Source organism: Oreochromis aureus, linkage group 4 (assembly GCF_013358895.1).
Source record: "Oreochromis aureus strain Israel breed Guangdong linkage group 4, ZZ_aureus, whole genome shotgun sequence".
Classification (NCBI taxonomy): Eukaryota; Metazoa; Chordata; class Actinopteri; order Cichliformes; family Cichlidae; genus Oreochromis; species Oreochromis aureus.
Genome location: NC_052945.1, coordinates 31,828,128 through 31,854,182, shown reverse-complemented (window position 1 = coordinate 31,854,182; position 26,055 = coordinate 31,828,128). Strand labels below are relative to the sequence as shown.

The following is a 26,055-nucleotide window of genomic DNA, read 5'->3' as shown; positions in this document are numbered from 1 at the left end:
CCATGCTTATGTTCCCACTAAAACCCATTAGCCAATCTAGAATTACCAGTTAATGTAACATGCATGTCTTGAGACTGGGAAGTGGAACACAGAGTACCTGGAGGAAACCCAGACACTAAGAGAACACACAAACTCTAAACTGAAAGGTTTCAGTGGAATCAAACCCAGGACCTTATTGTTGTAAGGAGAGTTCTATTTCTCATAGTTTAAATAAATAAATTTAAAACAGATAATTGTGGCATTACATATGCGGCCACTTCTTGATTGAGTGTAAAAATATGACAGCAAGTTTTTTATCCATGTTTGGGTGGATGCTTCATTGCACTTTAATTCAGGAATCAGCATGCGCTCCCATTTATTATCATTTTCTTTCTTTTGTTCATTTTTATGTAGCATTTACAAACCTAACAATAAATATAATAAATAAGATAAGAGGCACTTTAAAAAAACAAAAACAATAAAAAAAATCACTTCAAGCTATTTCTATAGCAGTTCAGAAATAATTTAGCACTTATTGAGTTTTTGGTCTTGTGTGTTCTTTTCTGTTTATGAGTTTTAAACAGTCATGTTCTGGTAAAAGATACATGTGTTTTAGGGGCTTGAGGAGTTGCACCAACAACCACAGCAATCAAATGCTACAATCTCTAATGTGATGTGTTTAATCTTAGCCAACATTACCCTGTCAAAATGAATGAGTTATGTTAATTAGTGCAACATGGAAGCTACTACAGTGAAGTGAACTAACAGAAGTATCAAATTTAAATGAGCTGTGCGCCATTGCTGGCACTGTCATCCAATGTAAGGGCCACTTTAGTGTTCAAGTAGTTCAAAAAACCCCACAAACAAACAAGAAAACAGCAACAAATATTTCCAAAAATGTAGTGTGTATGAAGCCTTTAACTGAAATACAAAATAAACAAATTGGTACTCTCTTTCTGACCAGATACATGGCAGCACTTCTGCTATAATTTTGTTCATATTTAACGAAAAAAAAATTGCAGCCATAAGTGTACATATTAGCTTTTGACTGCTAGTGAAAAATGTTTTCTTTACAAATAACTCTCTCCCTGAACTAACACACCAATCCGTCCACATGTTTGTACTCTCTGCTCATATTGGCTTCAAATTAAGTAAATTTTTTGCTTTTTAAAGAACTTAAACACTCAAATGCTTCTGTGGACCAACATTCAGTTACATTCACCTTGAACATGTCAGAACTTACTCTGAGCAACCTGCCATGTGTTCTGCAGAGATGTTATAGAGGGGTAACTGCCTCAAACAGCTACGCAATGAACTTGTACCTCTTGAACTCTGAGCTCAAATGAACCAGGGATTGAAAAAAACAATTTTCAAATTGAGCAAAACTGAAGAACCAAGTGCAATTTTTTCATACTGACATTAAGTCTTTATAACCTGCTTGATTTTATTCTTGTTTTGTTTATTAGCTTGTCTAAGAGCAGTTTTTGATCATTATGTAAAAGATTCACATTAGGCAATCTGATTTTATGAAAGCACACACCTTGTTAAACATTCACTAAAGTGAATGCTAACCGTTTATATTACCCACCATGAAATAGTCATCTTGGAAGACAAAGTTGTTGTCTTTTTGTTACCACGGAAGTAATGGTGAATTCAGAATTTAGTCTAAATACCATTATCTAATTACATTTAATTTAAATTTTAGTAAAAAACATTAGATTTGCTACATTTTCAACTGTAATTCTTATATTTGAATGAGAAAAACCAATTGATATAGCAATATTAGTAGGGGGAACAAATCAAATAGCTTCTTAAGAATCTCTAAGTTAATTTACAATAAAAATTTTCCAAAACAATAGAATACTACTTTCCTTGAACAACAGTGGAGAGGGGAAAAAAAACTAAAATACAAATAGCACCAAGATGTCTTGAATTCTTGAAGGATACAACAAAATGTAGCCGTCAAGGAATAATTAGAATCCGAACCTAGGCTGTAAAAATATGACTTTTTAAGCTGCTTTCTTTTACACAAACTTCTGGACAAGAAATGTGGAATAGTTTTAGTATTATAAGAAATTATAAAAAAAATGTTTACTAGAAAACGTAGAATTTTCGGCTGCTCTGCTTCTTGTAAAGTGCCAATTTGTAATACATAGAAACTGAAGTTAGAGAATACACTGAGAAAAAAATATAATAGCAATAGTATAGAAATGTCTTCTTACTGTTTCCACTTTTTAAGTTTCGCTCATCAGCAGCAATCACTGGAACCTCTGAAATCCTGTGGAAACTGTTTAAGAGGTCATCCACCATCGACACTGTATACAGGAAAGAGGGCTGTCTTTTTTCCTCCAGTAATCACACACCGCGGCAAACCTTTGGCTTGGACAAAACAGTGACTCCACACTAAGCTGTCATTGGGCAAAAGGCTGTGTGTGTGTGTGTGTGTGTGTGTGTGTCTCTCTCTCTCTCTCTCTCTATATATATATATATATATATATATATCTCATATCTCTCTCTCTCTCTCTCTCTATATATATATATATATATGTATATATATCTATGTTGGGATTCAGAGATTCTTTTATTGCTACGATATAATCTGCCTTATGATGAATGCATTAATAACATGGTTTACAGTATTATTTTATCAGTAATATTCCTTACAGGGTTCATATTGCATTGAATATGTTTGTCATCACATTGACCTTTCTATTCACAGGTAGAGTTCATTTTATACACAATGCATATCTGTGCTTGTTTAGAGTTGATGTTCCATCCAAGAGGGTTTTAAGCTTCACTGGTGAGAGTGTCCAGGTGATACATGTTGAGGGAAGATGAGAACATAGCAGGTTAATTGCATACATGCTTACAATACACATATTAATCTAGTAGCAGGCCTGAGCGAAGGCCCAAGTGTCTTCTGCTTCTTTTTGAGACCTGCGCCAATCCTGTCTACTTAGTGATTGATGACGAGGGTCCATTATTAGCTCTCAGAGACTCTGAAGCTTGAAGTTTATTACCTTAAAAGGCAGGTGTTAAAGATAAGAGAAGTTACATGTCTGTTTATAGTTATTAAGATGTACGAGATGTGCTCATGTCTGTAAACAATGTATTTTTGACCTGTATTTGACGTGTAATGTGGGGCGTGATCCTCTATGCTATAAAACCAGAACCCAGTGTATTTTTATCAGAGCAAAACAGGGCATATGCTGATGGTTGTTCTCCTGTGTTAATAAACTCATCGTTTGATTGCACTTGTCTGGTGCCTCCGTCGTTTGTTGTCTGGTCTGCAGTTGATCGATCTCGCTTCACTATCTATCTCTCTCTCTATATCTATATATATATACATACATACATACATACATACACACACACACACGTACACACACACACACACACACGTACACACACACACACGCGCGCACACACACACACACACGTGTACACACACACACACACACACACACACACACACACACACACGTACACACACACACACACACACACGTACATACGAACTTATTAGAAGTTGAGAGAGAAAATAATAGATTACTCACAGACTGAATATGGACAAAATTTACTAAAGTAGCAGAAAAATCCGCTGGAAAAGGCACAAATGAGATGATAGGTTTTGTTACACCCCACTTAAAAATGAAGTATTATCTGGGGTGGGGGATAACACAAAGTGAAAAGAAAACTACTAACTGACACAAAGTCGACATTATTAAAACACTGTTTATTTCGCGAATCTCAAACACAATTAGGCCCAAAATAAAGCACAGGGAAGATCTATACATCAGGGGTCCGTTCTTTGTACCTTGCTAAGTAAGTTAGCTGGATTTGATTGTTGACGATTTCGCGTGATCTTGGATCATTCGGTTCTCCGAAGCTCATCCGGGACTTGCTGTCATAACAACAGATCCGTAAGCGTAAACCTGCTTGGGAGCAGGTTTACTTTATGTAAACAGGATTAGATCGCGGCCACTCAGGTATGTCCGCTTCATTTATACGAAAGCAACAGCAATATTTCTCCACTGTTTTTCCATAAATAAATATTATCAATGTAACTAAAGATAATGCAGTATTTGATTCTTTTATTGATTTCATACAGATACATACAGGTCATTTCCTTACCAAAAAAACAAAAAAAAAAAAAAAAAAAAAAAAAAAAAAAAAAAAAAAGGGGGAAATGTACTATTAATCATTCTATTTCATGTATTTGATTATTTCAGATGTAATTCATATTTTAGAGTAGTAATAGTAAAACACTTCGTGTAATCAAGATGAGAGACCACGGCTATAAAAGCGAAGGTGGATTTGGGAAGTCTGTCGCAGCCATGTCCTGTCCGTTTGTACGCGAGCAACCCATTGCGGAAGGTGCAAGATTGATAAGGAGAGTTTTCCAGAATAAATATATATCTCTATCTATCACTATCTATATATCTATATCTATATATCTATATATCTATATCTATCTATCCATCCCAACTTACTGTGCATGCTTCACTCACCCCTTGCATGGGAACAGGTAAAAGTGATGGAGTGTTATGTAAAACTACACACAAAAAAAACCCCACAATGTCAATAAATGTCACAGTACAAAAAGCCGGGGTGTGACGAGGGGGTGCAGGACCACCACCTGTCTTTATTTGCTCTGCCCTTTACTTGGTTGCTGTTATAAACAAACAGATTATTTCAGGGTCTCTTTTCAAGAGACTAAAAGCAATATAAGTGATAAATATTACCATTCTGTAGAATATTCTTATATTTCACTTTTACTTGTTCCCATGTTCTAGAGGGTCCTGTTGTGGCTCTAATGTGAAAGAGGATATGATGTAATATAATATAATAAATTACTTACGAGTTTAATTTGTCAGCAACTTTCTGCCAGCCCTCTCTCCTTGCTTTCGCAGCCTTTGCAGTGTTCCCCTGCGTTTTAATTAAACTCTGAAACTCCTGATATCCCTCAATCAAGAGTTCTTGCTCTGCTGCCGTGAAATACTGAGCGCGCTCCTTCGACATCCTCGCCGACCAATCACAGGGTTGCTGATCAATGTTTCTACTATTGATGCGTAGCCCCTTTTAAGCCACCCAGTGATCTCAGATTAATTCATCCAGCTATACTAATCGTCAACAACAGGTGTGTTCGGAGAACCGGATTAGCGAGCTCAAAGTTGGCGCGATGATTTGATCTTGGATGTGTCATTTGATCTTGGATGTAGTAAGTGAGGTACGAAGAACGGACCCCAGGGTCTCTGAGGCCAAAACAACAAACAAAAACCCTCATTCTAACTGGATGGCCATGAGCCGCCTGGCCTTGGTGGATTCCGGGGAGCGGGGGTGCCTACTGGGGTCAGCGGGGGAGCTGGCCCCATTCCTTCCCTCCCCATCCCCAACTGTCTCCCTCTTCCCGCTCCATCTCACCCACCCACACATTCAGGGTCTTGGGGTACAGGTGTGTCACTGAGGTGCAGGGGAGGCATTCCACCTCTGTCCCCTTCAGGCCACCTTTGCCTCAATTTTACTCCGCAACCTAGACATCCACATTACTCACACTCTCAAAACACATACATGTAGGTACTTGGGGGTGGGCACGTTATACGCCGTCCAGAGGATGGTTTGTATATCCAACCTAACCTCTGGGGCCGGTGTCCACCTCTCAATTTTAAATGCATTTAGACATTGACGGTTCTCGGGAGGGGCCGTGCTGACACCTACTGCTCTCTGGCAGGAAGCACAATGCCCCTCCCATGTTTTAAATGCACTTTAGAACAGTTTTGATTGTTTGATTTTTCTTTTGCCTGGGAGATCAGCGACCTTAACAGGTTTCATCTCTCATTTGCGCTTTCGCTCCATGTTCTAAAGTGTACAGGCTCACACAGCATTCGGCAGCCCACTTGCCCTACCCCCAGCTAAACATCCAATCACTGTTAATATGCAAATGACCCGGTGTCTGGTTTCTCAGTAGGCAGGGCGGAGCAAAATGAAGCAGCAAATCTCTGAAGTCAAAATCATAGTGAGATAGTTAACCATTAAAAAGAAGAAAATCATATTATACAAACGTACAGAACTTGAGTAAGTGGCTTTATGGCTTTATGTAACAGAAGTTCCTTCTCAGCTGACAATTTTTTATGCCATAGGATGCAGTACCACTCTTCTCGAGGACGCCACAGAAGCCGTTAGTCGGGCAGCTTGGAATATTTTCATATTGCATCTGTTCTCCCCCCACCCACAGCCACTCACCAGCCAGGTTATACAGGCCTGTCCACACCTGCCAACATTGAACAGAGAGACAAATGTAAACATGGTGTATGAGTTTCTCAGCAACACAAATAAGCTGTAGAAAACTGTCCAACCTCATCAGTGGTAGCTTGTTGTGATCTCTCCCGTGCGTAGGTGTGGTCACCAGTAGTGATCAATGTGGCCAGGTCATAGTGATGGTTCCTGTAGGGAGAGTTGGGATCATTTGTGTCCACTGCACCCAGAGACCTGCAGTGGTCTAATGCCTCCTCCCAGGTCTTATTCTCCTTCACTAAAACCAGTTTCTCATCATAGCACATGAAAGAATGTTTGAAATGGCAACCGTGAGTAAACCATAAGCCATTATACTTATATACACAGTCTCCATTCTGACTTGCCCCTGAAAAAAGAAGCAGAGAAGAGATACTGTTATTTACTGTTCCCAACAGTAAATAACACAGTAATGTTAATATCAACAAATGTCATCTTGCAAAATCTAATAAGAATCAATAATTTGCACTCACACCTAAATAGGTCTTATTCTAAGATTAATATTTGAGCTTTAAAACATGTTACTTACTATAACTATCCCACTTGGTGAAGCTAGCTATCTCGTCTCCTCAGGACCATTTCCATGTACTTGTATTAGCTCGATATAATCCGATCCAGCTTCCAGAACTGAAAAATGTGTTCTCTTGTTCATTTCTGATTGTGACCAGGTCAGTGTGGTACTTCCTGCAGAAGGTCTGTGCTTTTGTCCAATTGTCATGTAAGACCCAGAGTAAAGTTTCAAGTTTAACAGATCCCCACAGAAAGAAAAGCAGCAGAGGGATGAGAATGCTGAGGATGCCTTGACACTGTAACAAAAAGGTAAAGGGTCACAGAGAAGAAGACTGGAGTTTTTTGCGCTGCCATGTTTCACTGATGAAGTAGTCAAGTGTCTCTCTGAGCAACTTGAATGTAGGACAGATAATGATGTTAGGAAATGTGGATGAGTCTTGGATTAAACAAGAACTGTATAAATGTTATTTACATTATTCACAGCAATATTACTTAATCAACTTAATATTTCACCTAATGTACTTGTTTGATGTCATCCTATGAGAATTTCACATGCCTTAATCATGTATGGTACAAATAACTAAAACAGTAAATTAACTTAAAAAAAAATCTGGTTAACAACTTGAACAGTCTTTTCTAGTGAAGTGGGGCATTCATAGGTGATATACTATCAGCAGGTTAAACCATTCATTACACTGTATCAGTTCCTACAGCAGTACTCTCCTTGTCAGCAGATAATGGGGAACCTTTGAAGCTCAGTTTCTACTGATGACGCTTTTTCATCAAGTCTGTGAGATACTCATATACTGTGATACTTGTGAAAGCTTTTCTTTAGCATAAACTTGACATTTGTTCGAAGCATTTGAAAAGCTCTGGCTTTCTATCCTCAGTTTCATTTAAATCTTTCTGAATTCCCCAAAAGATGCAAAGCAGCATTCAAATGTGGTTTTGTGTTGGGGATCTTTGTCCTCTCTACTTCTATTTTCGGTCTCGATCCTTTGAGAAATAATAGTTTTGCATCTCTTTATTGTAAGGATTTATAAAAATATTTATGTTTATAGAACACTTTTTGGCAAGTTTCAAACAACCTGTCAAATCTTAGTGTACTCACTTCACTCTTTCATTGGTTTTCTCCACCTGCTGCACTTTATAGCTTCTAAGTTTACCTCCTAGCATCCATCCATCCAGCTGGGAGATATAATTTCTTCAGTGTGTCTTACGTCTGCCCTAGGGCCTTTCTCCCTGGGCAGGCATGGCCCATTCTCTGGCAGATGCCCGAACCACCTTGTTTTGGAGGAAGGAAGGCTCAGGGTTTAAGTAGGCATCATCATGGGCTCATCCGATTAGAATGAGAATAAGCAGTCATCAATCATTTGCAGGTTTTGTCGTTTTATTGATTAATGGGTAAAGGAAAGACACACATGGACTGCTATCTCTGAAAGGAAATAAAATATGATTTAAGTAACTCAAAATAATACATGAACTCAGGAGACTCAAACAGAAACTCACCTCAGCTGCCACCCCATGTGGGAGTGAAGAAAGAGTGAGCTGTAGGTGAGTGCAGTCCTTATATAACGAGTGACAGGTGAGTGCAATTAAGGGCAAGCACCACCCCCAATCAAAGGTGGGGAAAAGAAACAAAGTGCATCTGGTGAAGTGAATGTGCTGAAAGGTGAGCCTTTATAACACACCTCAAATGGTTTCTTTCGATGTGAAGGAGTAATCCCAGAAGAAATTTTGTTTTTCCAAGAGTTGTTCCAAGACAGTTGTTCCAACAAATTTACTTTGCAAAGTGGACCGTTACAGCATTTGCTATAATGATCCACTTGATAGTCATATTTAGAAGTTTATAAGAATTTTTTTATTTTGCGTTATTACAATCACAATGGATGAGACCGGGGGACGGAAAAGAAAAAGAAGAAAGAAACAGAAGTTGGGGAGAAAGTTAACAGAAAGAGATGGATACAGAAAGGGAGAGAGAGAAAAAACACAGAAAATCTGCTTCAACCACTGCTGAAAAACATGCACACACATCAATAACAATGAACAAGCGGAACAAAACCGCGACAACCCCCACCCCAACTAGGTGATGGTGTCAGGGGTCGTGTGGATGAATCTGATTAAAGATACATGGGAAGAGAACTAGAACATAATGCACACAGACTAAGGCTAACATAATAAAACCGGAAAACAGGAAGTGGAACATATGGAAGATAAACAGTGAACATGAACTGAAAACACTGGGTCAACGACCCAGGAACCCTGACAGATGGAGCCGATCAAAGGAGCTCTGTTGTGGCAGCAGAGACTGTATCAAGGCTAATGTGGTCCAACAAACGGTCTCTATATTGGTTAATATTAAGATTCTTTTTATTTTTCTAGATCAGGTGAGTTGTCTTAGCAATGCATAAGGCAGTGAGAGCCATGTGGACTGTATTGATCCCTGTAGTGACCTCATCTACGTCACCCAAGAAGCAAATTAAGGCAAGGCTGGCTGTTACATTTCAGACACTTTGATAAGACTTCACATATGCAACACCAAAACCTCAGAACAGGTGGACAGAACCAAAGAGTGTGGTTGTGATTGTCCGGTGTATTGCCTTGACATTGTGAGCAGGTGTTGGATGACATAAAATCCATACTGAACATCTGTTGACCTGTATAGTGCACTCTATGCAGGACTTCTGTATTCTATTAATTGTAGATTGGGATTTCTAATCAATTCAAAACCTTTTAAACATGTCTGAGAACAGAAGTTGTGGTCCAAGCTATTTCACAATAGGAAGGGATATTAATTCATCTATTTTGAGAGTGTCCTGTATAGACAATAATTTGGGGGTTTTGAGATTAAGAAATTGTACTACACCTCATGGTGTTTGTAATTTGACTTGACATTGGTCGTATTGGTCCATTTGATGGACCTTTGTTGTTATTATTATTTATTTTATTTTATTTTTATTTTCAGTTGTTACAGACGGGACAGACATGGCTGGGGGATAGGAAAGGGAGAAAGAAAGATGAAGGAAAAGAAAAACAGAGGGGAACAGGGACAGCGAGTAACTTAAACTTAAAAAGAGAAAAAAAAATCTCCCGGATCACCTGTTGAGAGGAAAAAAAAGAAAACAAGCACAAAAAGAGAGCAGCATAATAAACACAAGACCATTGCAATAATCCAGCTAAGTCAACACGTTCTCACTCCCAACTCGTCAAATGTGTGACGCATGGTCAGGCTCCCTCTGCTTCACTTATCGACGCGCAGGGTACCCCCCTCGCGTCGAGAATTGACGTGCAGGGTCCTCCTATTGAATACTATAGAGCTCCCTAAACGTTGTTTATTGACGACAAGAGATTGCCGCGGAAGAGCTTGTTGTCCATATATTTATATATTTCCGAAATCACATTGTAGTGACGTGTACTGAACACAATATATTATATAATGTAAACAACTACCTGAGAAACAGCAGATACAGCAGATAAATTAATTATAGGCCATTACTTTTGTATCGTTTATTGCATTTACGGAGGGAGAGGTGTATGCTGGGTAATGGCACAGCTAGCCACTGGGTGACTTTATTCACCCGCTTCGGCTGTTATCAGTCCATACAATGGGCGTTATTAGCAGAAATCAGTCCCATAGATATGGGCCATCTCCACCTGCTAGATTGTTCAGAAGGTTGTTATCATCCATCCAGATGGAGGATCACTAACTGGAGCGTGGGAAGACTCCAGAATCCACTCTGGCTGGAATCCGGTGGATACAGCAGTGTTACAGGTAAGGCCATTTAAACGGACGGCATTTATAGAATGACTATTAAAAGTCAGCGAGTGTCAATAATGTTAATGTGGTTATGTTAGTAATACACAGAGTGCTAATATAACAGCTTTAAGATGCATTTGTAGATATTATTACGTGTTTTACCGTCTTTATGGTGCTAGCTTAAAGTTACGGTGTAAACGTTAGCTTATATTGTAGTAAAGCTGTTACTGTTTAAACGATGTTAGCACAGAAATATTAGCTTCTGTCATGACTGATGAAGTTACTAGTTAATAAAGTTTCCAGTAAAGTGTTTAATCGCAGCCACAGATTAACAGTAAATATCTCGATTAGCTTCAATGCATCTGTTATAGATATGTGCAAGTTTCAGTGCTTCGTTTAAACTGTATGATACTTATACTGACCCAGGGTCAGTGTAAAATACAATCCTAGCTGTGTGAACAAAGCCTGGCTCCTTTAATCCTGCATGACAAACCTCAGGATGCAGGTTATTATTACTCTTTCCTGCTGGCACACCTGTCACACCTGAGAGTCAGCTAGAAACTTACAGTGACGTGGACATCATGCAAAGACTGCCAGACTCTGTAATACTGTAAATGATCAGTGACTCAGGTTAACACTAAACTTTAAACAGTCCCTCTGTGTCTCTGTGTGCTGAACATCTAGGATTGAGTCAGGCTGCATTGACTGTGGGACTTTTCTCTGTTAAAAGCAGGTTGAAGACGGCTCAGAAACATTTGAAGATTAAAATTTAGCATTATGGCCGCTGGTGGTGTGTAAAGCTTCTACTCAGCTGTATTTTTGTTACTAATTTATGTTTGTTGTTGCTTAACACAGATTTCAGAAGAGCAAAGATGCTTGATAGTTTAACTGGATTGGAAATCAAAAAAATCCAGATTCTTCTTCCACAGAAGTTTCATTTGTCAGTGTGGATCTGCTGAGTCACCTGAAGAACTCATTTCATTCTCCACGATGTTGATTTACAGAAATATTTCACAGGAACTGATTTCTCCCAAAGGGTGAACTAGTGTGTTTCCATAGATTATCTCTGTATGAATGTACTTCTTAAATGAAGGCAAGTGTTTGTCCTTTTTTGTTCCTCAGGTACAGTACGTGATATTAAGGGCAGGCGGTCATCACTGGGGGAAGACAAGAAGCAGACGTACTTCCAAGAGGGAGCTGCAGTGAGGACACAGCCTGGTCACTGAGGTCAGAGGTCAGAATCTGAAACAGCTCAGGTTTATATTTTAGGGGTTATAAAAAAATCAAAATGTATTTATAAAGAAACCTTTAAATAATAGTCATAATTATGATTATTATAAGAAATATCAAACATTTAAGTGGATTTTCTGTTACACGTATTGTCTTAGCCCTGCGATAAACTGGCAGCCTGTCCTGTCTTTGTCCTGTATCAGCTGGGATAGGCTTCATCCTCCCGCAACCCTGAATTGGATACATGAATTGTATTGAATTGTATTCCAATTATGTAATCTCATCATTTACAAACTCAAGGTATCTAATCAAAATGTAAGTAATAATTACAAAATGGGAAAGCAGAAATAAGTGTGACATGAATGTAAATGTGTTAGCTGACATAGAGGACAGCTACATGTAGTCTGAAAAACCTTTGTTGTCAAGTTTGCAGGTCTATCACGAGACATTCTTACATAGAAGAGTCTGTTAAAGTCTCTAACTCAGTGAAGCATTATTGGTCCAGTCTGTTTGGATAAATATAGTAAACTGATGTATGTGCATTTATTGACACATTTTCTTAAGTGCTTATCCAGTTCAGGATCACAGTGGAGCTGCAGCTGGATATGTTCACTAAATAAACCTTACAAAAGTTAACAATAAACCTGCATCTCTGTACGTTGTTGTCCACAGGATGAGAAAATCGAACTGGAAGACTGTGGAACATGTTAATAAATGTTTGTGTTTATGCCTGTGTCTTTCACAGGAGGCGCTGAAAGGTTTCCCTAATAGTTCCTGGTGAATCAAAGCAGGACCATAAAGGTTGCTGGACTACATGATGGCCTTACCCCTGAGAAGTCATCCTGTTAAAGGAGGAACCAGTTAGAAGCTGTTTTCAAAGTAGCTGAGCAGATTTCATCTCAAGTAAGCGATTAACTGTTTGTTCGTTTGTTCTGCCACTTAAAGAACATTTAAGGACGTCTTTTGAGTGTTTAGTTGAATTAATTCTACTGGCTCTCATGGTCATTTGTGATTATGGACATATTTTTCATGTTTTCAACCATTTAGTAAATTCTATCTATTTAGTAATATCTGTCAGCTATAAAATATAATATAAATATAAAAATATCTAAATATCTCCTGCCCGTTATATTTTAATGATGTAAGACCAGATGTCTGTTATCGTGTTACATTGGCATTCCTCACATATCAATGAGATGCTGTACAGTACAATCCTACTGACACAGCAGAGGGATAACGACGGCTATTCAACATCGTTACACGACACATTCAAGCTGCATGATGCAGACAAAGTGACTAAATCATCTTTTTTGTGGTTTATTGTCTTCAAACCAGCAGACAAAGCCGATGGCAGAAGATGTTTGGAGAAGAACTTCAGGCCGTGGACTGAAAAGGTATTTTTTTCTTGTTATCAAAAGACATTTGGAGTGACGGCTTCTACAACTGTGCTGATGTGAAGCTTACAGTCTAAGAAATCACAGTGTTGATATTCAACACAAAGAGAAAAGCTCACTTGTTTGAATTTATTTACAATCATAGTTTTTATACATTCTGACTGTAAACAGCTTTTACAGCTTTGATATTGTTTGACACTCGATATCAGGTGATGGGATATAATTTAAAGGTTTCTTTGTCCCAATGAGCCATTTACACTGACCAGTGTCAGTTTGACTGTAACACATTCATTATTTAGATCCAACATTTCTAAGAGAAATAACTGAATGTAAAAAATGGCAGCCCTCAGGCCAGGTTTATAGAGATATATGCATGCATTATGAAATTTATGTATCCCAGATCATTTTTAGTCATCTAGTCCTGGCAGACCCACCCCTTCCTCCCAAGTTAACTGCAACCCAAAAGAACTAGTGGGGCTATTTACACACTCGCAACCAGTGTGGGGTAAAAAGAGCCACTAAAAACCTGTCAGCCTGCACAGCTACAGATGTGCTAAAAGCTATAAGAGTTAGAAGCTCTGCTTATGGAGAAACTTTCTAAGTCTAACAGGGGACAGGTACTCCTGCCCAAATAACATGATATAACCCCACATACAGCCCAGACATGAAGTGAACCAAGTCATTTGGTTAAAGACAGCATGGGAGCAAATGCCAGCCTGCACCAACCTGACATTTCTTCCTCCTGAATTAAATGGATGGATGGATGAAAGTTAAATGACTACAAACCTAAAGCCACTAGTTCCCACACTGGAGTTCCCTGACACTGTGTTAACTGTACTGAGCTTGTATCAACAGTTGCAGCAGGCTAAGCTATGTGAGACACTGCATTGAACGATTGTTTCTATCTTAATGGTTTCAGCTCAGATGTTCTGCTTTTTCCTTTCAGTAGATCAAAGCAGCTCGTGCTCTGTCTGCTTCCATTCTGATGGCAAGAAGAAGAAGAAGAATGCTTCAGGGAAGTGGCGTTCATGGTCTCAGTGGACAGTCATGGTCACACACTGCATGTGGTTTTAAAAGCAACATTGTTCACCACAACAATGGAGATGTGTAATATTAGTGCAGCTATGGTTTGTTCTTGAACATCAGTTCTGTTTTCTACTTTGACCACTTAGACCAAAAAAAGTGTTGTTTTCAGATTCTTTCTTATAAATCTGTAAAGCACCTGTTCATTTTTTATTACAATTAGTTTCACATAAATGTTAGTGTTTCCTTTATGATCTTTTAATGCTTACACTACACTGTGCACATCTACATTAGAGACATTTCTGTTACCTATGTATGAGACTGGGCAGCTTGACTACAATTTGGAAATGGATGCAAAATCACACGGATTGTGCTATTGTTTGTTTTTTAATATGATGGACTGAACACAGGAGGTATCTGACTAAGCAAAGATTAATCTGAAACCATTTCTACCTGTCTCTACTGTTTCAACATTTCACTGAAGTTTGCTCAACTGTAACTGTCAGGATATATATTTATTCCAGCTCTCATAGGGCAAAGGAATGACTCAGACTTGTCAAATGTTCTTTGACTTGATACACAATATGAAGTTCACAATTTTCTTACAAATAAAACTATAATGACAAACATGAACAGCTGTGCTTATTTCTGAGACATGATTTTTTTTGAATGTGTTCATATTTAGACATTTGTATGCTGAAACTGTAATGGTGAACCTGAGGTGATGGTCAGCAGAAGGCAAATATATATAAATATAAAACAATATTGAAGTAATGTCTTTACCCTGTGCAGCGTGTGGACGCTGTGCACACAATCACCTTATTCACTGTAGTAAACATGCACCGCTAGCTCACGTGACTGACTGTCTCCATGGTTACATCAAATATTATTAGCTATGTAAACAGCTTCCAAAGATACCGCCATAGCTCTCTGCAACACTTTCACGCTTTACAAATCATTTCACGTTTTTGATAGTTATGAATAAAGAATGTGTTTTAAAGACATGCTAGGCTGTTGCTATGGTGGTTGCTGTGGACTGGGGTGGACCGCGCGTCCGATTCCTGTTATTAGCTGTCCGCCGTAGGAAGGCTGCGTTACATTTAGAAGTAGCGACAGTCTGCCGTATACTCGAACTCAAACCCCGCTTTGTTCTTTAATTAAAGGGCTTTTACAGCCGTTCATGACACGCACGCACACACACACATAAAACACTTTGCCTCACCATGAGAATGCAACTTTACTAAAACCTTTAAAGTATCTGAGATAGGATAGAAAAATGAAGCAACCACAGATTTAATGGTGAAGACTCTGGGTTCTGTAGTTCACGTTTTACAGTCCTGAATGACTCACTGCACATCCATATAATTTATTGAAGAGGAGTTTAGAATGCACTTTACATTTAGACTGTTGCTGTTTAATTTTTTACATTGTTACCATGTCATGAATAAGGTTCACCTGCTGGGGGTTTGATGGATCAGCTGGACAATACAGTCAAAGACAGACTTCATTCATCATATGCAAGAATCCTAGTTGGATTTTTGTTTTCACTCATATTTTTGAACCAAATATTGAAAACAACTGTGACAGACTGGATACCTGGTCAGGGTGTACATTACCTTTCACTCAAGCATCCCAGGACAGAGCCCTGCCCCACCATGAGCCTGGGTGGATACGTGGTTATAAAATAAAATGACTGATACTGAATATGAATATTTCATGAAAATCAAATTATAATATGAATTCCTAGGTGTTTGTTATATCCAGCAAGAGATTGATTACATATGTCTGAATTGTTAACCCTAACCCTAGCTCAACAGACCACAATGCCCTGGACTGTCAGTATTATTACATGCTGTGAACATAAGTAGCTTTGATCACAGTTTATGTTGTAAAAGGAATATTAAAAAAAGATCAACATTGTGATATTATTTCTTCCAAACTGACCAGAAACATGCTTATCAGACTCTCACAGCACAGGATCAGACTCACTGTGCATGATGGCTCAGGCCAATAATGTTTGTTAGATTGTCAGTTGTTTAGTGCTTCTGTACAGTTAGGGTCACCATCTCTATTTCAGTATAATTCATATGCAGAAAACACTAAAAGTTGATTGTCTTCCAATATTCTAGCATAATTAAAAAACTTTGACTTTGTAAGTACATATTGTTACAGTCCTAATGCCAGTATGATTCTTCATAACTCCTGCTTTGAAATACTGAACTTTAAAATGTACCTGATGAAAGATAATTTACAGTGGCACTCTGTCAGGATAATTCTGACTATAAGATCACTGTATTAATCTGAATCCTTCTGAAATGTGCTGTGAATGAATGCTGATGCAACTCACTGTGGGAAAGCTGTTAATAAAATGAATCTGTGACACATGCAACAGATTCACAGAGGAAGAGGACACAAAGGGAGGACACGCAGAGGCTGTGTTAAAGTCAGAAATCCAAATCTTTAGTCAAAAACAGGCAGCGGTTACAAGACAAGCAGTCCATTAAACAGTCTACAGGGTCAAACATGCAGAGAATTCAAACAGCAGTAAAAAAATAACTGGACACTGAAAAACTTAAAGCAATGTGTGATGCAATTAAAGGAAGCAGCGCAGTATATTCACTGAATTATCATCAATTACAAAAGAGAAAAACGACGATTTCTAAGGATTATTTGCTTAATTGCGGGTAGAGTGTGGCTGGTAAAGATGGAAACATACAGAATGTAAACTGTGTGAGTTTGGTGAACTTTGTTAGTAACAAATGAGGTAAAAAACAAAACAAAACAAAACAGACAAAACACAGAAAGAGGCTCTCAGTATTCATTAATAATTAGAAAGCATCTAAACATTCTGGTCGTGGATTTTTACAGTCTTAGTTCCGCTTGCTGTCATCATTATAATCATCATGATCAATGGCGAGGTCCTGAGGTGGGCGGGGCCGTCTCTGGTGATGAAACCATGAAGTTACAGCATCTGGCACGTGTTGGTGAAACATCCCAGTACACTGGTGTAGTTTCCTCTCCAGCTGTTTGACATTTGACACTTCAAGATTAAGGGGAAGAAGAAGAAACAGTGTTAGGTCAGGTGACCACATGGTTTCTAAAATAACTGACAGGAAGTAACCAGGCCGTTAGAAATGGATGACATGTGTTTAGAGTTACTGTAGTTAGGTAACTCTACTTACCAAAAGCAGAAGCACACAGATGGCAGATCAGATGCTGAATGTTGCAGGAACATGCTCATGTGTGGTGGTTATTCAGTGCTGCTCCTGCAGGTTAGACAGTCCAAGATTGATATCCTTCCCATCTGAGAGTTTGAAAACACACATGCAAAGATTTAATTGTATTACAGTCAAAGTTGGATGTTCGTTTTTGTCCTTTAAAAATGTTTGTGTATTTGAAAGCACTAACATTTTATGATGACTCGGATCGTCTCTCTCTAAGAGTATCTCCTTTAAAGGAGAGACAAGTGTATCCACTGATCCACGTCACTTTACCTGGATGATGACTTCTCTCTCCCTCACTCAGAAACACTCCTAATATAACCAAGCAAATAAATAATATTGAAGGTTTACTTACATCATTACAAAAACATCAAAAACATCTCCCTTTGATTCCATTTCTCCATTCCTGCTAAACATCAGGCAACAAATGTCCCAGTAAATCACAGTAAAATGTAAAGCACATATTTTCTCTGCTTTGTCTAACCTCTGCAGAGCCTCTGTCAAGAAAAACAAATCTGTAAGCATAAAACAAATATACATTTCATAACACTGCACTGGACAAACCTCGGTCAGTTGATTTCCTCTGTGCAGTGCAGACGAGCATCAGTCAGCAAGTCAAGGTGGTGAGAAGGACTCGTGCCCTTTGTGACTCTGCTAGTTCTTCTGAGGAAACACCACCGTCTCTCCACACCGTCACCATCTGTGAGCATAGATCAGAATATATATATATATATTTTTTTTCATTTAACAATTGCAACTGAAAGAAATTAAATATTGAACAAAAATATATTGTCACATTCTTCATTCTCAAATACAAATTTCACAAAGTAAATTTTTAATTAACAGAAAAAATATGAATTACAAAAAATAATTGTATATTATTAAAATATTATGCAACTGTGACCAAAGTCAGAATCATCATTACAGTATTGTGGACTTACTGCTTGATAAACTTCAGGGGAGATCATGATGACAGAAAACTGTAAACAACACTCTGAAGTCAAGCTGCTTTTCTTGTTTCTGTGACCTCAGCACGCTGACAGACCTGAAGTTGCCAAAGATTTTAAAAAGTGATAATTACAGGGAAGAAACTTCTCTTTTTCATCGCTTTAATCAAACATTTGATGCCTCAGCTGTCTCAGTCCTAAAGCATGGAATATCATGGAATTTTGTAAATAAAGTCTGCAACACAGAAAGAGCTGTGATCAAGCTATTTATTACTGCGCGCAGGAGAGCCAACACACATCAAACATCTAAGTTCACAGTCATGTCAGCTCTGCCACAGAAGTCGTGCTCCTACTCCTTTATGAATTCCAAGAAAGAGAGAGGAAGTTACAAACTGATCATACCACACTTCACGCGTCTCGCTATGAAACCTAACGGATCAATGGTTATGCTGTTTTGTGCCCTTGGCCTTATCAGCACCTGTAAAGGGAGTTGTTTTCTCAAACTGCTGACGCTGAAGTAAGTTCATCTAGTTTTAGAAACGTTCACTGAACAGTCTATAACAGTGTCACAACTAAGCATATGCATAAGCACTTAAATACTTTAAATGAGAATAATAGAAAATTTCTATTACAGGAGCTAGAGCCTGTCCCAGTAGTCATAGGTAGAGCACACCTGGACAGGTCACCTGTCTGTCAGAGGACTAACACAGAGACAGACATCAGAGTAACAAATCGTTTTAAAATTAATGTAAGCTTGCTGCAGCTGTATGTATGAACATGTGTTTCTGTGCTCACAGTCCCACCTCTCAGGAACCTGCAGTTCATTTTAAGTCTACTTTAAACAGACCTCACAAAAGGCTGATGTGGCTGGATCAGTAGTCTGATTTAAGTACGATACCTTTGGCCAGGGATTAATCTGGCGCATCGCTTCACTGCAGTCTTACATATTATCCCCACACCTGAATAAAAAATATTGATATTTACAAATAACAGATTCAGCTGATGCAGCCTGACTCAATCTGATTCCAGATGTTCAGCACACACAGAGACACAGAGGGACTGTTTAAAGTTTAGTGTTAACCCGAGTCACTGATCATTTACAGTATTACAGAGTCTGGCAGTCTTTGCATGATGTCCACGTCACTGTAAGTTTCTAGCTGACTCTCAGGTGTGACAGGTGTGCCAGCAGGAAAGAGTAATAATAACCTGCATCCTGAGGTTTGTCATGCAGGATTAAAGGAGCCAGGCTTTGTTCACACAGCTAGGATTGTATTTTACACTGACCCTGGGTCAGTATAAGTATCATACAGTTTAAACGAAGCACTGAAACTTGCACATATTTATTACAGATGCATTGAAGCTAATCGGGATATTTACTGTTAATCTATGGCTGCGATTAATCACTTTACTGGAAACTTTATTAACTAGTAACTTCATCAGTCATGACAGAAGCTAATATTTCTGTCCCAACATCCTTTAAACAGTAACAGCTTTACTACAATATAAGCTAACGTTTACACCGTAACTTTAAGCTAGCACCACAAAGACGGTAAAACACGTAATAATATCTACAAATGCATCTTAAAACTGTTATATTAGCACTCGGTGTGTTACTAACATAAGCACATTAACATTATTGACACCCGCTGACTTTTAATAGTCATTTTATAAATGCTGTCCGTTTAAATGGTCTTACCTGTAAACACTGCTGTATCCACCGGATTCCAGCCAGAGTGGATTCTGGAGTCTTCCCACGCTCCAGTTAGTGATCCTCCATCTGGATGGATGATAACAACCTTCTGAACAATCTAGCAGGTGGAGATGGCCCATATCTATGGGACTGATTTCTGCTAATAACGCCCATTGTATGGACTGATAACAGCCGAAGCGGGTGAATAAAGTCACCCAGTGGCTAGCTGTGCCATTACCCAGCATACACCTCTCCCTCCATAAATGCAATAAACGATACAAAAGTAATGGCCTATAATTAATTTATCTGCTGTTTCTCAGGTAGTTGTTTACATTATATAATATATTGTGTTCAGTACACGTCACTACAATGTGATTTCGGAAATATATAAATATACGGACAACAGGCTCTTCCACGGCAATCTCTTGTCGTCAATAAACAACGTTTAGGGAGCTCTATAGTATTCAATAGGAGGACCCTGCACGTCAATTCTCGACGCGAGGGGGGTACCCTGCGCGTCGATAAGTGAAGCAGAGGGAGCCTGACCATGCGTCACACATTTGACGAGTTGGGAGTGAGAACGTGTTGGCTAATTGTAAATAACAGTAAATACTAAATATTGAATGTTGTTGTGCAGCACGCAGGACCGACAGTGCACAATGTGCTTTAGGGTAGCAGCCAAGTCAGGCGTAGTTTGTGTCTGTGAACACCCATGTCTTCACCTGTGTGCACACAGGGTTGCACACAGGCTCATCCACACCTGTGTTTCTCCATGTAACGATCTGCTAGAGGGTGTAGGGAGCCATGGCCCTGTCCCCCAGGGCATGAAGCAAGCATGGAGGAGATCCAGGCCACAGACATCCAGAGGAACCAGCGTGCGAGAGCCCAAGGAGGACCACCGGAGATGTTGCTGTCATTCTGTATCGCTACGTCAATTGCTACGGCCGTCTTCTTCTGTTTGTCTACCACCACTATGTCCTGTTGGTTAGCCACCACCATTTTGTCCGTCTGTATCTGGAAGCCCTACAGGATCGTAGCTCGGTCATTCTCCACCACCCTAGGGGATGTCTCAGATTTTTAACCTGGCGACTTCTAGGCCATACTCAGTACAGATGTTTCTGTATACTATGGCGGCCACTTGGTTATGGTGTTCCATGTATGCCCTGTCTGCTAGCATCTTGCACCCTGCTGTTATGTGCTGCATTGCCTCAGGGGCATCTTTACACAGCCTCTGGGGTCTTGCCTGGTGTGATAGACCCCAGCCTCTATGGATTTTGTGCTCAGAGCTTGTTCCTGTGCTGCCATGATTAGTGCCTCTGTGCTGTCTTTCAGTCCAGCTTTGTTCAGCCACTGGTAGGATTTCTGGGTGAGCAACTTCCACTATCTGCCGGTGGTACATTACGTGCAGGGGTTTGTCCTTCAATGATGGCTCCCCTTTCTTGGGTTTCTGCTGCCTGAGCTATTCACTGAGCACGCGGATGGTTGGGGCCATCTTCTTGATGTATTATTGAATGTTTGTTGTCTCATCCTGGACTGTGGTACTAACACTCCCTTGTCACCGGCCTCCTTCCTTCTGCTTAGCATACAGCCTCAGGGTGCTGGACTTTGGCAGAAACCCTCCATGCATGGTCAGGAGCTTCCTAGTGTTGATTACAGTGGCTTCTATCTCTTCCTTTGGCCAGCTTATTATCCCAGCAGGGTACCTGATCACAGGCAGGGCGTAGGTGTTGATAGCACAGATCTTGTTCTTACCGTTCAGCTGACTCCTCAAGACTTGCCTGACCCTCTGCAGGTACTTGGTGGTTGCAGTTTTCCTGGCCTCTTGGATCCCCAAGTACTTGTAGCTGTTCTCTATGTCTTGCAATGTTGCCTTCTGGTAGTTCGATCCCCTCAGTTCTGATTACCTTCCCCTTCCCTCTTTTTGTTATCATTCGACTACATTTCTCCAGTCCGAACAAAATTCAGATGTCATTACTGTATATCCTAGTGGTTTGGATCAGTGAATCGATGTCCCGTTCACGCTTGGCATACAGCTTAATATCATCCATCTACAGGAGGTGGCTGACAGCTGCTCCATTCTGAGGTTTAGGACTGTCCAGCCTTAGATTAACCACTCTGGATGTCTCTCGTTGACTAGCAGCTTGTTCATTTGTGCTGCCATGGAGTGCAGTCCTGGCTCCAACATTCCAACACCATCCTATTTTCGTCGCTTGCCCACTGATACCTTCTTGTTCCTGTACACCTGAAGTGAACCTTTTTGATCCAGGCGACGTCCGAGTAGAAAAAAAAGATTGTTTCTTTGCACTACTGAAGTTTTAATATAAATAGTCATTTTCTCTTTTTTTTTTTTTAACCATTATTATTATGTGAGTAAGTTCAAAATTATTTTGCAAATTAATTGTTCTTTATCAATTAAGTTTTTAAGATGGGGGCAAACAATACACACACACACACACACACACACACACACACACACACACACACACACACACACACACACACACACACACACACACACACACACACACACACACACACACACACACACACACACACACACACACACACACACACACACACACACACACGTTTTCCCATCAAACAGATCATAAACTGGAACAACATGATTTCCAGGAAATGCTTGAATGGCCCTTGTTTCCAAGCTTATACTGAAGAGACAAAGAGAGGACTTTAACGCAGTTTTTTTTCATCTCACTCTTAACTAACTGAAGCCTTTCACTGAAGTACCAAATAAACAAATTTGTAATCTCTTTCTGGCCAGACACATGGCAGCACTTCTGCTATAATTGTATTTGTATTTAAGAAAATAAAAATGCAGACATAAGTGTACACATAGTTTTTGACTGCTAGTGAAAATTGTTTTCTTTACACATAACACTCTCACTGAACTAACACAGCCAATCCCTCAACATGTTTGTACTTTCTGCTCATATTGCCTTCATACTAAATAATTATTAGTTTTTTTTAAAGAAGTTATTTTAACATTGAACTCAACAACAAACAAATCCTCCAAGCAAAAGAAAAAAAATTGCATTATAACTCTTCACGTCAATATATGGGCCACAAGTAGGGGTGAAGTGGGCAGGAAGTGGCCCCCTGCCTCGAGTTTGAGAGCCCCGATGGACACCCTTTCATCGAACAGTACTCCCTGAGTTCAGTTACTTACATTTTCACAGACAATAAAACAACAAAATTTTAAATAAAAGCAATAAATAAAATACCAGTGTTAAAAATTTTGAAAAAATTGTTAACACAATGGAAGTGACATTACAATTTTCACATAGTTATCCAAATTAACCACTTAAACGAAATGACAGAATTACAAATTGTCATACATGGTGAAAGAAAGCTGTAAGTACCAGAGTATCATTGTTTTTAATTCTCTTTAATTGTGGCAACAACATCCAAAACAAAGGGAACATAAAATGTTCTAAAACCAGTGACGCTCATTTTTTTGGTACTCTATCCATATTTAATGCATTTAAGATGATTTTTGTAAAAGTGAAGCTTCAGTTTGAACTCAACATCACCTTGTCCAGGGTATCTAAATTTGTTGTACAAAGGACTCTTATTTTCTGATGTTGTGAGTTGATGGTCAATGGACACATCACCACATGTGGCAACTAGCAAAGTGCCCAGACCATCCATAAAGAACTCTGGAGAAAGAAAGAGACATTTGCCCCATAAGGTAAAAAACTTTAATTGCCACTTAGAGCTCAAACTTTGATGAGGTCTGGACTTACCTGAATGTGCTGTACGCTGGAGCTTAGGGTCAAAGCCCACCCTCTGCACGGCATCTGTGCGAGCCAGGAAGAAGTTGACAACTCCACTGGTCATAGAACATTGTGGGTAACCAGGAAGTGATTGAAATTTCCCTCCAGATTTCCTGTATAGGCAGCCACCTTCAATTTCTTCTCCTTCCTCATAGATGAGAGCAAAGTAAAACTGATTCCCTTTCACCGACCCACCAACCTAACAAGAACAGAGAACATTACATAACAAATCTACATCTTGTCTAATAAATACTCTGATGTAGATATTATTGTTGATGACAACCCCAAGGTTGCTGTCATGATTAATTATCTAAAACCTTTATGTATTATATTCATATTTTAACCCTGAAAAAGTAATTATTCCCCAAGTCTAATACAATCTTGAAAAAACAACATGGTATTTTCATAATACACAGCCTGTTCTCTTTCTCAGACCATTAATAAATATAGTTTTTCATGTTAACAGTTACCAGCAAGTGAATGAAAATATAATTATTATTACATATATATTATCTCAAGAAATATATGCAAAATCGTGTGGTTCTCTAGGAATTTTAAGCCAAACCAAATCCAACCTGTTTGACATTGTTTAGCACGAGCCATGAGCTATATGAGACGTTATGCTATCAGGACTACCATGGTGTGCAGGACAAAAGGGCCTAAATGCAAAGGCTCAAAAGCAGGCAAAACAACTCAGAATGCACCATTAAAGGGGGTTAATAAACAGACCAAGAAATATAGAGCCCATAAGTGGAATGATAAAGAGAGACTTTAAAGGAAGTAAGGGTCAGTCAAGATATCTGGGGAGCAAAAACAAACCTCAGCTAAATCAAGTTAATTACAAATTTTAACCAAGAATGAAAACCTAATTTGTGTGTGTGTGTTTAACTTAACAACAGCCTTAATGTTTGGCTCAGATTTAAGTCTCAAAGGGTCTTGATAGATGCCTTTCATTCACTATGTTAAAAAGAATAATGAAACAAATAAAATACTGAAGACAACCTGGTGCCTCACAAAGGCATCTTGCTAGAAAGCTAATGTCTCCTTCTGGTGTAAATGTAAATGGAGGTTTTGCTTCTGGCCTGCTTAGTGGCGAGCAACTTGAACAGCAGTAATCCATCTCCATCTCTTCATGTTTACTCACTTCAACCGCCTGGTGGTTTGAAGAGACATTAATGCACAAAAACATGCACTTTAAACTCGGCCTAAGAGCCAAACCTCCGGGAAACATATGTGAACAGTACTTTGCAGAAGAAACAAAGGTCAGTGCCATCACCAGGATATCACATCTCTGCTTGGTTTTACTTTGCTAGTAGAGAAAATACCCAGAATTTTATCTTATAAAATAGAACAAACATGTAACACATGTGGGAACTATAGATAAGCAGACCAACATCCACAATGATCTGAAAGTACCTGGTAGCTTAGTGCTATAATATCATTAGAAGAAAGTTACTTACAGTGGCTTGCAAAAGTATTCGGCCCCCTTGAACTTTTCCACATTTTGTCACATTACAGCCACAAACATGAATCAATTTTATTGGAATTCCACATGAAAGACCAACACAAAGTGGTGTACACGTGAGAAGTGGAACGAAAATCATACATGATTCCAAACATTTTTTACAAATAAATAACTGAAAAGTGGGGTGTGCGTAATTATTCAGCCCCGAGTCAATACTTTGTAGAACCACCTTTGCTGCAATTACAGCTACCAATCTTTTAGGATGTGTCTCTACCAGCTTTGCACATCTACAGACTGAAATCCTTGCCCATTCTTCTTTGCAAAACAGCTCCAGCTCAGTCAGATTAGATGGACAGTGTTTGTGAACAGCAGTTTTCAGATCTTGCCACAGATTCTCGATTGGATTTAGATCTGGACTTTGACTGGGCCATTCTAACACATGGATATGTTTTGTTTTAAACCATACCATTGTTGCCCTGGCTTTATGTTTAGGCTCGTTGTCCTGCTGGAAGGTGAACCTCCGCCCCAGTCTCAAGTCTTTTGCAGTCTTTTGACTCCAAGAGGTTTTCTTCCAAGATCGCCCTGTATTTGGCTCCATCCATCTTCCCATCAACTCTGACCAGCTTCCCTGTCCCTGCTGAAGAGAAGCACCCCCAGAGCATGATGCTGCCACCACCATATTTGACAGTGGGGATGGTGTGTTCAGAGTGATGTGCAGTGTTAGTTTTCCGCCACACATAGCGTTTTGCATTTT

General features: G+C 39.2%; 1 protein-coding gene and 4 long non-coding RNA genes across 9 annotated transcripts in view; 2 read left to right on the top strand and 3 right to left on the bottom strand.

The window, feature by feature from the left end:
- Positions 1-392: 392 nt before the first annotated feature.
- LOC120439744 lies at positions 393-19,355 on the bottom strand. 3 transcript variants are annotated; one of them, XR_005612718.1, is made up of 7 exons: positions 18,347-19,335; positions 17,970-18,105; positions 17,593-17,717; positions 17,367-17,488; positions 16,670-17,224; positions 5,850-5,852; positions 393-404 (listed from the first exon to the last, which is right to left on the bottom strand). It is a non-coding gene; the product is annotated as an uncharacterized LOC120439744 (long non-coding RNA). The 3 variants fall into 3 exon arrangements; XR_005612717.1 differs by lacking the exons at positions 393-404; positions 5,850-5,852 and having other exon boundaries at positions 16,623-17,224; positions 18,347-19,355; XR_005612719.1 differs by lacking the exons at positions 393-404; positions 5,850-5,852 and having other exon boundaries at positions 16,623-17,224; positions 17,679-17,717; positions 18,347-19,355.
- LOC120439747 lies at positions 5,932-8,045 on the bottom strand. The gene is made up of 4 exons (XR_005612724.1): positions 7,892-8,045; positions 6,800-7,076; positions 6,336-6,619; positions 5,932-6,250 (listed from the first exon to the last, which is right to left on the bottom strand). It is a non-coding gene; the product is annotated as an uncharacterized LOC120439747 (long non-coding RNA).
- Positions 10,492-12,593, top strand: LOC120439745. 2 transcript variants are annotated; one of them, XR_005612720.1, is made up of 3 exons: positions 10,492-10,552; positions 11,660-11,771; positions 12,513-12,593. It is a non-coding gene; the product is annotated as an uncharacterized LOC120439745 (long non-coding RNA). The 2 variants fall into 2 exon arrangements; XR_005612721.1 differs by having other exon boundaries at positions 10,526-10,552; positions 11,467-11,771.
- Positions 12,631-14,143, top strand: LOC120439746. 2 transcript variants are annotated; one of them, XR_005612722.1, is made up of 3 exons: positions 12,631-12,670; positions 13,106-13,161; positions 14,108-14,143. It is a non-coding gene; the product is annotated as an uncharacterized LOC120439746 (long non-coding RNA). The 2 variants fall into 2 exon arrangements; XR_005612723.1 differs by having other exon boundaries at positions 14,111-14,129.
- A 4,072-nt stretch (positions 19,356-23,427) lies between the features above and the next one.
- LOC116335536 (beta-1,4 N-acetylgalactosaminyltransferase 2-like) overlaps positions 23,428-26,055 on the bottom strand; it is a 28,112-nt gene continuing 25,484 nt past the window's right edge. Inside the window, exons 11-12 of the mRNA XM_031759261.2 lie at positions 23,807-24,035; positions 23,428-23,719 (exon numbers count right to left, since the gene is read on the bottom strand). Coding sequence (XP_031615121.1) covers positions 23,526-23,719; positions 23,807-24,035 — 423 coding nt within the window. The 3' untranslated portion in view covers positions 23,428-23,525. The remainder of the gene's footprint in view (positions 23,720-23,806; positions 24,036-26,055) is intronic.